Raw genomic sequence first — 16,396 nt, forward strand, 5'->3', positions numbered from 1 at the left:
CACAAAGGCTTTTCTTCTTCCTAGGCAATATCCTGAGAGAGAACAATAACCTTCCCAAAAAGTTTGTTCCTTTTTACAGTATTTTTCTGTCTTGGGAAAACATCAAACGCGCGAAACTATAATCACAGACAGTGCTGGATTTACGCATAAGCTAAACAAGCTATAGATTAGGGCCCCACTCTCTTGGGCCCCCCCCAAAAAAAATTTAAAGGGAAAAAATGGATGTACATTTCCAAAATATAAGATAAAAAACAAATAAAATAAAACCTACCTACAGCAACAGTGTTGTCATTTTAAGTTAGAGCTTAATAATTATTTCACTATTAATATACATCTTAATTGTATTTCAGTTCTACAATTACTTTGATAAAATACATATTTTGTTATGTGCAAATGGCTTTAGATACCTATTAGGTCCATAAATTACCGAATAGCATATATTCAACACAAAAAACAGCGACAATTTGTTGTTGACAAAAGGACAGCTGAACATATAAAGGGCCCCATGACCTTCAACAGCTTAGGGGCCTCATCAAACCTCAATCCGGCCCTGATCACAGAAAGGGCTCCGTGCCCTTACTTTAGAAGCGCTCATTTGCTTCAAAATGATCAGTACGCATGCCCCAATAGGAAGCACGGGTCTAAGCGCGCAGGCGCTAGAAGCAAAACGTTAACGTATAGCACGTGCTTTGCCCATCTACAGAAAGCAAACTGGAAATAACGGAACATTAAAAATCAACGAGGGGAGACCTCAACGGGGGTACTTTAAAAAAGATACTAATCCCCAACACACATCTTCGATCTCGCGCCATTTGGAAACAGGAGCGCCGAGAAAAATAACAAACCGCTACTGCGCATGCGCAAAAACAGGCCAGGCACGCGAGGACTCCGACAGCCCATGGATTCGATTCAGCGCCGTTCGGGAACAGCAACTGCGCCTGCGTGAGATGCGCCGGAAGCCGGTGGCCCGTGGATAAGACTCTGGGCGGCCCCGCGCTTGGCCCTTTTCCGCCTGAGCCAGCGGAGGGGAGCGAGTAGCCTCCATGTGAGTCTTGGCGGCGGAGGGGCTAAGGCTGGAAATGGGGCGACACATTTGGGGGCAGGGAACAATTTTTTTTGGGGGGGGGTCGCGATATCTGCGGAAGGTGTGGTTAAGAAGAGGCTTAGAATTGAGGGGGGAAGAAGATGGGGGGGGTACATGCATGTGAGGGCGAGGATGGCCCTGAAACAGAAATTGTGGGAAGGTGTGCAACTGGGTATAGAGGCAGAATTAACTGATTTTGGGGGCGATGTGTTTTGTTTTTTTTACTCCCCCCCCCCGTGTTTCCTTTGACTTCGGCGACACCCCCGCCTCTCGCTGTTTCCTGGACTTCTGTCCCCACCGCAGGCAGCACCGCATCCAACACGATGCCCGTTTCAAGTTCTCTTTACAACCAAATGAAAAAAGGCCTGGCTTTTTCCCACCAAAGCAACAAAACGAGAAAGTAATGCGACCTTGTACTGCAATCCTAAGAAGATTTACACCCTTCTAAGGTCCTTGACGTCTGCAGGGTATAATTCGGCTTAGGATGGCATCCATCAGCCTTTTCTCCGAAGGAGGACTCCTCTGTCACAGACACAAACTAGATCTGTGTATTCCACATGTAAATTTAGAGCTTGTCCACTGATGGTAAGGTGGGCAATGCCGTTTCAGGATAGTGATGCAATTTTTAATGCAGATACAAATAAGAAAACAAACTTGCAAGACAGAGAACAAAATCTACTCCATTTTGCTCCTCGAGATGCCAGTCGGGAATGGGGCAGTCCTTATGCATACCACGGTGGTGTGGCTTATTTCCATACTCCTGAAGTTGCCTATGATTCACGGCCTTCAACCTTTTATTTCCATTTTCCCTGAAGCCTCCCTGCATAATGCTTTTATTTCCAGATCAAGGGTATGGGTGGGTCTAGCTCAGGTTTTATGCAGTTTATGTATTTGGGCAGCGTGACAGGGAATGCCTCTTACATGTATGGGACGTTGCTTGGAACTGTTTGGTGAAAGGACCACTCTTGTGTATTAAGGAGCATGAATGTAGCTTATGTATTTCCCCAGAGCTAGTGGACTCTGATCTGGAGAACCGGGTTTGATTCCCCACTCCTCCACATGAGTGACAGACGCTAATCTGGTGAACTGGATTCGTTTCCCCATTCCTACACATGAAGCCAGCTGGGTGACCGTGGGCTAGTCACACTCTCTCAACCCCACCTACCTCATAGGGTGTCTGTTGTGGGGACGGGAAGGTGATTGTAAGCCGGTTTGATTCTTAAGTGGTAGCGAAAGTCGGCATATAAAGACCAACTTCATCTAGCGCAGATTGGTCTGTTCAAGGTTTAATAGCCCTTTATTTCATCTCTAGAATGACAGACTGGGAGACAGCCCCTGCTGTGGCAGAGACCCCTGACATCAAGCTGTTTGGGAAATGGAGCACAGATGATGTGCAGATCAGTGACATCTCCTTGCAGGTATGGCTGGTGAATGAACTCTAAAGGCAGGGCTTAGCAAAAGATGAAACATAATTTCCATTCAAAAATGACTGCCCCTTAATGTATTTCCCTTTGTACTTCTGCAGGATTACATTGCCGTGAAGGAGAAGTATGCCAAGTACTTGCCTCACAGCGCTGGCCGCTATGCCGCCAAGCGCTTCCGCAAAGCTCAATGCCCCATTGTGGAGCGCCTCACCAACTCCATGATGATGCACGGGCGCAATAATGGCAAGAAGCTCATGACTGTGCGCATCATCAAGCATGCCTTTGAGATCATCCATTTGCTCACAGGAGAGGTAAGAGGTGGGGCTTACGCGATCAGCCATTTGTGACCTCATTGTTTGCTCCTTGGGGAGCAAAGATTTCTAGGGAGGAATAACCCAGAAGTAACCCAGTAGAAAGTAATAGCTTCTGTGATTTGGCTGCAGGCTCAGTTGGGTGCAGTCAGCTTGGCTTGATAACAGATGTTAACAGCTGCCTAGAAGCTCTATTTTCATGACCAAAGTACCTGTCATGCCATTGCCAGTAGCCTACAGCCTTTATGAAGTTTGTAGTGTTCCAATTGTGAGTGTGTGTGTTAAGTGTCGTCAATTCGCTTCCAACTCATGGCGACCCTATGAATCAAGGTCCTCCAAAATGTCCTATCTTTGACAGCCTTGCTCAGGTCTTGCAAACTGAGGGCTGTGGCTTCCTTTATTGAGTCAATCCATCTCTTGTTGGATCTTCGTCTTTTCCTGCTGCCCTCAACTTTTCCTAGCATGACTGTCTTTTCTAGTGACTCTTGCCTTCTCATAATGTGACCAAAATACGATAGCCTCAGTTTAGTCATTTTAGCTTCTAGCTTGTGACTCTAGATGTTGTATTTCTGAGGATTGTCATTGCTGCAGCTATAACGACGTTCCGTTTTCTTGAACTCAGTAGCAGTTATCCCTGCATCCGCTTTACTCCTGGCTAGCATAGTCTGCAATTTCTGGCAGCTGCATAGGCCTTCTCATCTAGTATTAAGTCCAGGAATAGAAGAAACTAGTGGCTGTTATACCACAGTGCACCATTTGGGTAGGTGCCTGCCCATCACCCTTACGTTTAAGGCCCGTGGGGAACTGCTGCATTATGGTGGGTGTAATGCAGAGGTTAGTTGCATGGCTGACATAACGGCACAAAACAGTTTCAAGGATTTTTATTTTTGCACACTTTTAATTGAACATTTCCCAAATCATGGTAACATTTCTGCACAACGTTCCTAGTGGATTTCTCAGTAACTTGTTCTCAGTTTCTTTGTTCATTGTGATTTTCTCACAGGAAGCAGGGTTCATGGGTTAACATTTGGGCTACCTTTTAGGCCAGTGTAAGCCCTCTGGAGTGCTGTAAAGCCTTAGCAAAACTATATATAAAGAATTGCATATTTTACTGAATTTGTTGCTTGTTGTGTCATTTCCATATTATGGGCAGCTATTTTTATATGCTTGGGATGGGGAACATTCAAGTAAGTCTCATTCTATTTTACTATGAGATTTTCCACTTGAAAGGGAAGGCAGTCCGGGCTTACAGGATGCTTTTCAGTCCTTGTGTAGATACGGCCTCTGTTTCCTAGCGGCATTTTTATGCTTTGGAGTTTGACTTTTTCATTGGAAAGAGGGTACCCTTAATAACCACCAGATAGCTGGCAGTCAGGAGCTGTAGCTTGGCAAAGAGCACGTGCTTGGCATGTGGAAGGTCTGGGGTTCAGTCCCCGGCATCTCCGGTTAAAAAAGCAGTAGGTGCTGCGAGAGACCTGCGACTCTGGTGAGCTGATGCCAGCAAGCAGAAGATACCAACCAAACTGAGTAACTAAGGCAAATTCATATACATGCTTATGGGTCGCAGTAACCTCATTGTCTATGAACGGAGCTAGTGGAGCCATCTATTTTACTATTATCATCTTCACCCGTATAGGACATGTCATTTTACAGAAGGGAAACGGGATCTAAAGCAACATACTGTTTTTAAAGTGTAACTAAGCAAGCTTTAAAGGTAAAGGTAGTCCCCTGTGCAAACATCGGGTCATTCCTGACCCATGGGATGACGTCACATCTCGATGTTTACTAGGCAGTGGTTTTATGGGGTGGTTTGCCAGTGCCTTCCCCAGTCATCTGCACTTTACCCCCAGCAAGCTAGGGGTGCTCATTTTGCCGACCTCGGAAGGACGGAAGGCTGAGTCGACCTTGAGCTGGCTACCTGAAACCGACTTCCGTCGAGATCGAACTCAGGTCGTGAGCAGAGCTTGGACTGCAGTACTGCAGCTTACCACTGCGCCACAGGGCTCCTAAGCAAGCTTAGACATAGATGATTAATTGGTGGTTTAATCTATATTCTCCTCCCCCCCCCCCCCGAAAAGAAATTGGATGCAGTTGTGCTGTGACCTCTCCTATCCCTTATTACAGAACCCCCTGCAAGTCCTGGTGAATGCCATCATCAACAGTGGCCCTCGTGAAGATTCGACCCGCATTGGTCGTGCTGGTACCGTGAGGAGGCAAGCTGTTGACGTGTCACCGCTGCGCCGTGTGAACCAGGTAAGGGCTCTTGCCAAAGAAAAAAAAGCCAGTCGGTAGGTATTATCGTGACTTTTCTAGCTAACTGGTCTTTTCTCTTTCTTCAGGCTATCTGGCTACTGTGCACTGGGGCCCGCGAAGCTGCCTTCCGCAACATCAAGACTATAGCCGAGTGCCTCGCCGATGAGCTGATCAATGCAGCCAAGGTGGGTCTAAGACATAGGACTTAAGTCTGTGAGTACCTGTTCAAGGTAGAATAGAGAGGTGGGTGCTCATGCTTGAGTAGCGCCTGGCATCTGGATCTTCATGGGTAGGGATAGAAGAAGGGCCAGTTGTCAGGAGTAGCAGTACCCTTGCAAGGAGCACGTGAACACATGAAGCTGCCTTATACTGAATCAGACCCTTGGTCCATCAAAGTCAGTTTTGTCTACTCAGGGACTAGCAGCTGCTCTCCAGGGTCTCGGGCAGGGGTCTTTCACATCACCTACTTGCCTGGTCCATTTAACTGGAGATGCCGGGTTTGAACCTGGGACCTTCTGCATGCCAAGCAGATATTCTACCACTGAGCCACAGCCCCTGCCCTAACTTGGCATGCAGAAGGCTCCAGGTTCAGTCCTTATCGTCTTCAGTTAAAGGTGACATGCTGTCAGCCTTTTTTCAATGTGGAATCCAAGTCCTCTCGTCAGAGAACTGGCAGTGAGGCTTTGGGAGATTCAGGTGAGGGAGGAGTGAACCGGCCCTGATAAGAGTGTTGTCTGCCCTGCTCACTGCTGTCAGTTTGAGGACAATGCAAGCTTAGCGTTTCTTGAATACTTCAGTGGCAGTCGACAAAAAGAGGTGCCCAAGATAATTCTGCGGCTTCTTTTTTAAGCACCAGGACAGTAGTGGCTGGAAAGTTACATAGTGATAACAGTAATATTACTCCACATGCATGATTAATTAAATCTAGCTAACCACAAATTTTACATAGTAGATATTTTTTTTTAATTTTTCAAATTTCTTTTGTTTTTTCAAAAGTATATAAAGTAGATACAAAAATATAGCAATAGTAGATCTACACATGTGTTTCTATAAAAGGTTTCCACGTATCTAAAAATAAGTCCATAAGCAAATGTCATCTATACGCCATGCGTTCACATACTTACAGTTGTAAGGTTCTGAATCCACTGATTTACAGGAGGTGGGTAACTTCTAATACACCATTTATATGAGTAATAACTTGCTTCCAGAAAAACTGAATGACTGGACAAGCTCAAAGCATGTGTTTAGGGGACACGTCCTGTGAATTGCAACACCAACAATTAGACACTTTACTCCTTTACTAAGCAGTTGATGTGGTGCCCAGTTTATCCTAAGCACAATTTTTTGTTGAGCCACAAATTTTACAAAATTGATATAACAAGTGGGGGACTTGAAAGGATTTGCAGGGGGCATCTAATTTCCCCTCCCCCGCTATTTCCTTTTTCCCTTCTCTGAAAGCCTCCATAGCCTTTTCCCTTTTCCTGTTTCCTTCTCCTTTCCATCCAGCCTACCTTTATCTACCTCCCTGTCTTCAGCTTTCGCTCCTTCCCTTGCAACATCTACTCAGGAAAACTATAGCCCAGGTGTGTGGTGTTGGCTGCTGGGCCGGGCCCAGTTGTACAGTGGGAAACCTGCGGAGACGTGCAGAGGGCACCTCGCTTTCCTCTGCATCCCCCCTTCCCACATTATTCCCTCTTTCCTGCCTCCTGGCAACCTTTCCTTGTTTCCTTCTCTCCTTCCCACCCACCAATCAACCTATCTTTTTATCTGTCCTCGTCGTCATTTCGTTTATACCCTGCCTTTTTCCACGGTGGAGACACAAAGCATCTTACATCATTCTCCATCAAAACCTTGTGAAGGGGGTTAGGCTGAGAATGTAAATGGCCCAAGGTCATGCTGTGCTCTTCTATGGCAGAGTGGTGATATGAACCTGGGTCTTCCAGATCCTAGTTTGTAACCACTCCACCTATCTATTCAAGCCTGTTGTTCTTTTTTAAACATATCAACTAATACCCCTCTGTTTCTTTTTTTATACCTGTTTGTTTTCAGTAGTTTCATGTTTAGCACTGCACAATTTAAAAAGATGAACACATGAAGCTGCCTTCTACTGAATCAGACCCTTGGTCCATCAAAGTCAGCATTGTCTACTCAGACTGGCAGCGGCTCTCCAGGGTCTCAGGCCAGAGGTCTTTCACATCATCTACTTGCCTAGTCCCTTTAACTGGAGATGCCGGGGTTTGAACCTAGGACCTTCGGCATGCCAAGGAGATGCTCTGTCACTGAGCCACAGCCCTTCCTCAGAATCTAGTTTTCACCACTAAAAAAATCACACCAACACTTGGTGGGAAAAAAGGCTTCTATAACCTCTTGTCATCTAGGCATACTATTTATGTCAATTTAGACAGTTCTGTTACTTGCCTCGTATTATTTAACCCAAGGTTATTAACACAGGCAGGATGGTGGTGCTGCAGTTGTCTTGTTTGTGGCTTCCTAGAGGCACCTGGTTGGCCACTGTGAACAGACTGCTGGGCCTTGGTCTGAACCAGCAGGGCCTTTTCTTATGTTCTTAAGGTTTAACTTTAGATATTTACTCTTTCCCAAAGTTGGGTTGTATTCATCTTGACTGTAAGGAATTGATGAGGTGACTCAACTAATCTGGTCTAGTTGTGTTGAGTTGGAGCCTTGTTTTGAGCTTGTCTCACAGCTGTTTCTCACTCCTAGGGTTCCTCCAATTCCTACGCCATCAAGAAGAAGGACGAGCTGGAGCGTGTGGCCAAGTCCAACCGTTAGAACTGTTGCTGGAGGTCCAAAGAAAATAAACTCATTTTCATACTGTTCTTCTCCTCTCTGAATTGCAGTTCAGTTTTTGATGTGTGTGGGACAGGCATTGATTGAAAGAGGAGTGTCAGCTATGATGTCATAGCCTTATTGTTTTGGGTTTTGCCAGGCAAGCTTCCTTTTGAAGTCTGCTCGGGGTTGGGGAGCATGGTGGAAAGGTACGATGTGTACTGGTTGGAGTACTGAGGGGAAGAATGCGGTTGAGCTCCAAACAACCATGCACATTCATTTTTTTAGGAGACACCACTTTTCTGCCTTGTAAGCTAGACTCCTGCCCTGACCTGGATGGCCCAGGCTAGCACAATCTCATCAGATCTTGGAAGCCAAGGAGAGTCTGTACCCTGGTTAGTATTTGGATGGGAGACCACCAAGGAAGTCTAGGGCTGCTATGCAGAGGAAGGTGATGGCAAACCAGCTCTGTTAGTCTCTTGCCTTGAAAACCCTATGGCAGAGGTGTCAAACTCATTTGGCAGATATGACATAAATGTCACTTGGCTGGGCCTCGCCAGCCTAGATCGAGAGTGGGAGGACTGGGGGAGGTGGCTGCCTCTGCTGGCGAGCCCGGAAGCAGGCTTGCCAGTCCAGATCAGGAGTGGTGGGGTGGCTGCGTAGGCTGGCTCTCAGGCCACAGAAGAGCTCTGAAGGGGGCAGATCCATCCTCCAGTTTGTAAGTTTGACACCCCTGCCCTACGGGGTTGCCATGTGACTTGATGGAACTGTTTAAAAGGTAAACTACAAGCACCAGGTCATTACTGACCCATGGGGTGAAGTCACATCACAATGTTTACCAGGCAGACTATGTTTAGGGGGGGATTTGCCATTGCCTTCCCCAGTTGTCTTCCCTTTACCCCCAGCAAGTCCGGGTACTCATGGAACTTTTATACACGCACAAACTAAACGGGCCAGTCCAGACATTTGCAACCTGGTCATTTGCCATCAGCACCATACTGTGTTCGAGCAGTTGGATGAATGCAGTGTTGCCATCATGGTATGAAATGTAGCAGAGCTGTGAGTTGAACATGCTCATAGAGGGTGCCTGGTATATGCATGGTGGTGCGGGGGAGAGACCTGGTGTGATAGGATGGCATTCTGTAGGGTTTGTGACAGAAAAGGGGAAAGGCTTACTGCTTTTGAGGCCCCTAATAGGCCTTTAAAACTTATTGAATGCCTCATGCAGCCAGATGGAGGTTCTGCTTGATTTTTCCTGAGAGGAATGTTGTAAAGCCAGTCCCCTTTCTACTCCATCGAGCAAGTGAAAACAAGAAATTGAAGTGCCACCTTCCCAAATGCTCTTCTGGAAACTCTTAACAAGTTTGGCTCTGGTAGAGAGACTTGAATTGGCTCTGGTAGAGAGACTTAAATTTATTGCATGTTCCTTCATCAAGAAGAGGAGATGGTTTTTATATGCCGACTTTCTCTACCATTTAAGGGAGAATCAAACTGGCTTACAATCACCTTCCCTCCCCACGACAAGACACCCTGTGAGGTAGGTGGGGCTGAGAACTCTTAAGAGCTGTGACTAGCCCAAGGCTTTGTGTGTTGGAGTGGGGAAACCAACCTGGTTCACCAGATTAGAGTCCGCTGCTCATGTGGAGGAGAGGGGAATCAAACCCAGTTCTCCAGATCAGAGACCACCGCTCTTAACCACTACACCACGCTGGCTCAAAGAATGCATTTACCTGGATGTAATATTGAAATGCCAATCCTGAATTTTTTTAGGCCCTTTTCAAGAGCTTGAGCAGGTAGGTTTGGCTGGAGAAATCCCACCTCATTTCATTATAAGGGTTGCTAAGCAAATTTAAGTTGCTGGGTTTGGCTAGGGATGGAACTGAACAAGTAAACTATAGCAGCTGTTTAAATTCTCTGGTGTCGAGAATTAAACCTCTGAAGAGCTGGTCGGTGGTAGCACAGTGTTCCTTGGCCTTAATCTGCTGAGGTTTGAGAGGATGCTGGGATAAAAGATGTAAACTGCTTTGGGTTCTCATTGTGGAGAAAGGCAGGGTTATAAATGAAGTAAATAAATTCAGTGATGCTTGGATTGCTGTGTGGCCACAGCTGAAATTATAGTGCACGTTTGGCTCAAGGTGGCATCCAGGAAACTAAACAGCCACCACACCAGCGTAGCTTTCCTGCTAGAAGTCTTTTAAGCAGCTGACTATAATGACATTGAACAGGGTCTGAATCAGTAATCACATCTATGGGCAAGCTAATTTGAAGAAGAGTTGGTTTTTATACCCACTTTTCTCTACCAGAAGTCTCAAAAGAGGCTTACAATTGCCTTCCATCCCACCCACCCCCAACAGGCACCTTGTGAGGTAGGTGGGGCTGAGAGTTCAGAGTTCTCTGTGACTGGCTCAGTAACCCAAACATGGTTCTCCAGATTAGAGTCTGCCACGCTACACCATGCTGGCTCAAAACAGAAGCAACCATTCTTAAAAAGAAACACCCATTCTCTGAGGTGCATACAATCAAAGCTACAGCCACATAATCATTTCATTCTTTGTTTTGAAGATAAAGTCTCTGTTAAACCCTTCACAAAAACAATTCTTGAGGTATCGTAAAGATTGACGGATCTAGAATGTACTTCTATATTGTGTAGGTGTATATAAAAGCTTAGTTTATGCATCAGGAAGTCTTAATAATAGAAGATACCTTTTTGTTGCTGCAGTGCTTTATCCCCAGGCACAGGCACTTCCCAACTTCCATCATAGTCTCTGGGCCTGGTCTGCTTAACAGTTGTCTTCATGAAAGCTCTGACTTCCCAGGGGAAGCTTCCCCTTTGCCAAGTGTGGATAGAACAACATTGGCCAGGCAGTCGGTGAGTTCATGTCTGAAGTGGGATTTGAACATTGGTTGTCTATGCCCCTGATGAGACAAGTGGATCCTATTACCTGTTTGAACAAATTGTCTTAATGGGGGGCGGGGAATGCTGCTCCCCATGGCTATGTATTTACAATAAGGATACTTCATTTCTCTTTCTTCATCTGAAGCCAAGCTGAGTGGAACTTGTGCTCCTGTGCATGAAAGCACTTGTGGTGCCATCCGCCCTGCAAATCTTCTAGTGTCCACAAACCCCGCTTTTGTGTTTCTTTATAAATGAATGTTCAATATTCGTGAGTGCACAGGTCAAGAGCTTCATGCGCGCAAACACACTACAGAGTCAGACTTTGAACTGCACTTTTAAGATTAAAAAAACCCTTTCTATAAACTATTGCAGGAAGATGCCTTGTTTGAAACATCTGGCATCCACAGCTCAGTCCTCTCTACAGGTTTTATAAGGGTGCTTTAAGTTGAAGTTGCTTGATCTTAGCAGGCAAGATCTCTTGGATGGAGTAGCCTCTTTTTGCTTGGCCTGTACTATGCACTGAATTTTGCAGACTCTGTCCATTAAGTGGTATTGGTTACAGCCAAAGGCCAGCATAAAATATACATCTTATGATAACATTTTACAGCTCCTACTTACAGTGTCTCGTCTGTACTAATTAATCTGAATGTTTGCCCATAAGGTCTTTGTTCTTCATAAATGCCTTCCGTTTCCAGCAAACACAAGAACAAAATTTTGCTACGGAATATGAAATATAAGTCACTCTATCTTCCAATATATATTCTACCAAGGAGGCCTCAGAGGTGTGAGAGTGTACAAATTGAGATAGGAAGGGAGTAATTAAATGATTTCTGGCATCATAATGTTCACAATGGAGCAAGTGGTACTGGTTTATTTCTATAGTTCTGCTTCTGCCATTCAAGAGATAAGGTAATGTGCTGGGCAGGACACAAAAAATTACCATTGTCCTCTAGAATACCTGCTTTAATCCTCTCCTTCCTCTTCCCCTTGAGATTTCTCCAGGCAATGGTGCTTACTATCCCCTTTTCCAGATGCACGTGCTAGAAACTAAAGTTTTACATGCACAAAAGGAGCCTGAGAATACCGGGGTAGTGAATTCTGTACTTGGTGCCGAGTTCTGCAGGTTGCTAGGAACTGCTGGTTCCACGTGACCCTTTTTTGGGTGTCCTGTGGCTTTTTTGGCATTACTATTTTTCTCGTTGAAAGCATCATTTTAGCCTGAAGCAGATTCTATTGAGAATGAAAACCATTTTGGCTGCAGCCTTAAGAAATCCCCCTGTACCAACTATGCATGCCACCCACTTTGGAGAGATACCTTGGCGGCAGGTTCTCTTTCAGAACCTGAAGGCCGCTGAATGTTGCTTATAATTTTTTAGAAATGTGTAGCCCTGTGTGTGAAGTGCCATCAAGTTGCTTCCGACTCATGGCGACCCTATGAATTAATGTCCTCCAAAACGTCCTATAGTTAACAGTCTTGTTCAGGTCTTGCAAACTGAGGGCCGAGGTTTCCTTAATAGAGGCAATCCATCTCACGTTGGGTCTTTCTCTTTTCCTGTTGCCTTCAACTATTCCTAGCATTATTGTGTTTTCCAGTGACTCTCGTCTTCTCATAATATGTCCAAAGTACGACAGCCTCAGTTCAGTCATTTTAGCTTCTAGGGACAGTGCAGGCTTGATTTGATCTAATACCCTCTTGTTTTTGTTTTTGGCAGTCCACGGTATCCGTAACACTCTCTTTCAATACCACATTTCAAAGAAATCTTCTTTCTTCCTGTCAGTTTTCTTCATTGTCCAGCTTTCACATCCATACATAGTAATAGGGAACATGATGGTATGAATTAACTTGATCTTGATGGCCAGTGACACATCCTTACACTTAAGAATTTTTTCTAGTTCCTTCATGGCTGCCCTCCCAGTCTCAATCTCCTTCTGATTTCTTGGTTGTTGTCTCCCTTTTGGTTGATGATGGAACCAAGGAATAGAAAATCTGGTGCAATTTCAGTTTCCTCGTTGTCCACCTTAAAGTTGAGTAATTCTCCAGTAGTCATTACTTTTGTCTTCTTGATGCTTAGCTGCAGTCTTGCTACACCAGTGTGTAGCAGGTGGATTTTTCCAGCCTTTGCTTTCAAAGGAAGTTCAGAAGTTTCCAAACCCTCAAACCACTTTTAAATATAGCAGAGTACTGTGGGGTGAAGGTTGAGAGAATCTCAGGAATGTGCTCATGGTGACCCTTCTCTGCTGTGATCTTTGTCTACCAGCATGTGCTGTCGAGGTTGAGACATCTCCCCACCACCATGCACACAAAAAAACTTGGCTTGAAGTTGACCTCAAGACAATTATGAATCCAGTAATGAGGAAGTAACTGTAGGAACTTGCAGGGTCACCAAAGTTCATCTAATCCAGCATTTTGACTTCCCCGATAGCTTTTCCTTATAGTTTGAAACACCTGGTATTCAAATATTTACTACTTCTCTTCATGGAGGGTTGTACTGAGCTGTCATAATAAACAATTCCTTACTATGAAAACTGCAAAGGTGACTTGTGTGCTCCTCACATCAGATAGCTTCATAGATAAATGTTCACCAACGTAATCACTCTGCAATTTCTCCTCAAGCTGCAAGGGATTAAAAATAGAGTGGGTCACACCAGTTGACCCAGTGAAGTATCGCCGAGCAAGTCTTTCCTGTTTTGCTGTGTTGGTGGTTCCGATACCTTTCTATGACATTTGAGGCATACAGGTCATCCCCAAGGCAAATGGTTTCCTGTAGATCTAAATACCTTGAGAAAGGCCTTTTATTTATGGGTTGTCCCGTTGCGGTCACCCCCCAATTACTTCAGGGCTTTGTTTTAATTATGCATGTATTTTCCGACCTTCAGAAGTCTCCTTGGGTTTTCCTTGCGTTTTCAGGATGCTGTTTTACCCCGAGTTTAAAGCCTGCCTGGATCCCAAATCGAAAGTTGTTCCTAACCTAGGTGGCTGCTTTTGGTCAGTTTCACAGTGAGTGTGGGTCAGTTTCAGTTCTTGGCAGGATGGAGCAGAGCCTGACTTATTTGCCACCCTCCCCTTATACCTGTCTTACAGGCATGAAAACCTTTTTGGGTGTGAATGCAAGACTCGATGGAACAATGAATGTCACAAATGACAGTGGAAGTGTTTCTGTGTTCTTATGGCCCCTGCATTGAGTTACGCAGAAAAAAATTATTGGGGGTGAGGGTTGTCTGGACCCTTCTCTGCTTTGGCTGTAAAATGGCTGCTCAGTTTAGATCAAATGAAAGAATCCTGCTGCGGATTCAATCAGAAAACACCTTTTTCATGGGGGAGGGACTCACACATGGTTCAGAAGCGCCGTATTTTTGCTGGGAATGCATAATTGATCACAAGGTACTCCTGGAATTTCTTTGGGGCAAAAAGCTCCTGTGCATAGTGTTTTGAGAATTTAACTGCAAATACTGTGCAGTTAGAGAGCAGCAGATTCAGTAGAAGCTTACTATGCATTAAAAAAACCCAAAGAGTATAGGACATCTTTGGTCCAGCTTTCTGCCATCATGACTCAGAGGGAAAGCGAGGCAAAACTGTTAAGAGTGACAGCTTAGGAAAGGGGCAGATCTGATTCACATGCTGCAATTTACCAGCAGGTTCTGGTGAGATCCCATTGAAATGCATGGAAGCTGCACAAGATTATGTGTTTCAGTGAGGTTTGTGCAGGAGAATTTCCCAGTGGGTTTGGGCCTCATGTTAATTAATTGGCAAGAAGTTGGGAAATTTCTGCTCTACAACACTTATTTATTTATTTATTTATTCTTAGACTTATATCCCACCCTTTTTCCTGGCTGAAGCCGGGCTCAGGACAGCTAACATCAGATAAAAACATAAGACACAATAAAACTATATAAAAATTACCCCCAGCTAAAAACTGAACAATCTCTAAGTTAAAGTAAAATGGCACTTGTTTACCCACACACAGGGCCACTGCCGGCCCGGGGAAGCAGTCAGGGCCCCCTATTAGAAGGGGCTGTGGCACAGTTTGTAGAGCATCTGATTGACATGCAGAAGGTCCCAGGTTCAATCCCCGGCATCTCCAGTTCAAGGGACTAGGCAAGTAGGTGATGTGAAAGACCTCTGCCTGAGACCCTGGAGAGCCGCTGCCGGTCTGAGTAGACAATAGTGACTTTGATGGACCAAGGGTCTGATTCAGTAGAAGGCAGGTTCATGTGTTCAGATGAAATAAGTGGCAAGGGGAACAGGAAGGGAGGCCAGAATGGTAAGAATGTGGTCATACAGACATTTTCTTAACAGGGCCTTTTTTCCCTTTACTTTTACAAGAGAGTTAGATACAACTCAATTTGTTTGTTTGTTTTTCATTTGGATAAAGGGTGGCTCTTCCTAGTCTGTTGGCCACTACGTAACCCACACTACTGCTGTGGTACTGCATCCTAAATGCTTATTTTCTGCAATGGCAGCTGGTAGGATTGGATCTCTGAAGCATCTTCACTTGCGTGTGGCTGAGTACTGGCTGCTGTGTTTGCTGATGATTTTAATTACAGAGAGTGCCAGAGCTTAATAGCACAGACAGTTCTGGCAGAAAGACTTCCGTTCAATTCCTGTTATATTTGGTTTTATTGTTTTTTTTAAACATGTAGGATTGCTTGAGAAGACCTGTTTCTGACCTTGGGGAATCAGTCCAAGGAGATCTTGCTGCTAAAGATGATTCATGGATTCTTCACCATTAATCCAAGCACCTTTTGATCAGCTCCGTCTGTGAAGCAGTGGTGGAGATAACAAAGCAGATTTTTTTTTTTTTTGCAGAGTGCCCTCTGATTTAACTATGCTCTTCTAGCATCAGCTCTTCCCACTTGTGAGCATAAAATGTGGCCTTGTACAGGTTTCTTTATTTACTGTGTTTATAGCCCATCTTTTTCTAACAGAGCGGTTCCTCAGTGGAACAGGCTTCCTCAAGAGATGGTAAGTGCTCCCTCCCTGGAGGTTTTTAAGCAGAGGCCAGATGGCCATCTGTCAGCAATGCTGATTCTATGACCTTAGGCAGATCAAACACATGAACACATGAAGCTGCTTTCTACTGAATCAGACCCTTGGTCCATCCAAGTCAATATTGTCTACTCAGATTGGCAGCGGCTCTCCAGGGTCTCAGGCAGGGGTCTTTCACATCACCTCCTTGCCTAGTCCCTTTAACTGGAGATGCCGGGGATTGAACCTGGGACCTTCTGCATGCCAAGCAGATGCTCTGCCACTGAGCCACGGCCTCTCATGAGAGGGAGGGCATCTTCTGGGCATGGAGTAGGGGGTCACTGGGTGTGTGTGGGGGAGGTAGTTGTGAATTTTCTGCATTGTGCACGGGGTTGGTCTAGATGACCCTGGTGGTCTCTTCCAACTCTATTTCTATGAGACTCAAGGCATAAGAAACCCAATAGGACTAGGGTTGCATAATTAGAAAACAGCGCCAACAAAAAAACTGTCTAAGGTATGACATTCCATCATGCTCGAAGTGTAAGTATTATTATTATCACCACAGAGAAGGCAATGCAGTAAAAGCAAGGTGATGCATACAATCAACAGGGCAATAGGCTACGATCCCGTTCCCTTATACAAGCCTCCTCGTGAGCTGTTCCACCACACTACAGT

General features: G+C 45.1%; 1 protein-coding gene across 1 annotated transcript; it reads left to right on the forward strand.

Annotated features, from left to right (window-relative positions):
• The first annotated feature begins 927 nt into the window (after positions 1-927).
• RPS5 (ribosomal protein S5) lies at positions 928-7,909 on the forward strand. The gene is made up of 6 exons (XM_056867371.1): positions 928-1,045; positions 2,397-2,502; positions 2,610-2,819; positions 4,944-5,072; positions 5,159-5,257; positions 7,794-7,909. The coding sequence occupies exons 2-6, from the start codon at positions 2,398-2,400 to the stop codon at positions 7,860-7,862; spliced, it is 612 nt and encodes a 203-aa protein (XP_056723349.1). The 5' UTR covers positions 928-1,045; position 2,397; the 3' UTR covers positions 7,863-7,909.
• The last annotated feature ends 8,487 nt before the right edge of the window (positions 7,910-16,396 follow it).

This window comes from Euleptes europaea, chromosome 1 (assembly GCF_029931775.1).
Source record: "Euleptes europaea isolate rEulEur1 chromosome 1, rEulEur1.hap1, whole genome shotgun sequence".
NCBI classification, from domain to species: domain Eukaryota; kingdom Metazoa; phylum Chordata; class Lepidosauria; order Squamata; family Sphaerodactylidae; genus Euleptes; species Euleptes europaea.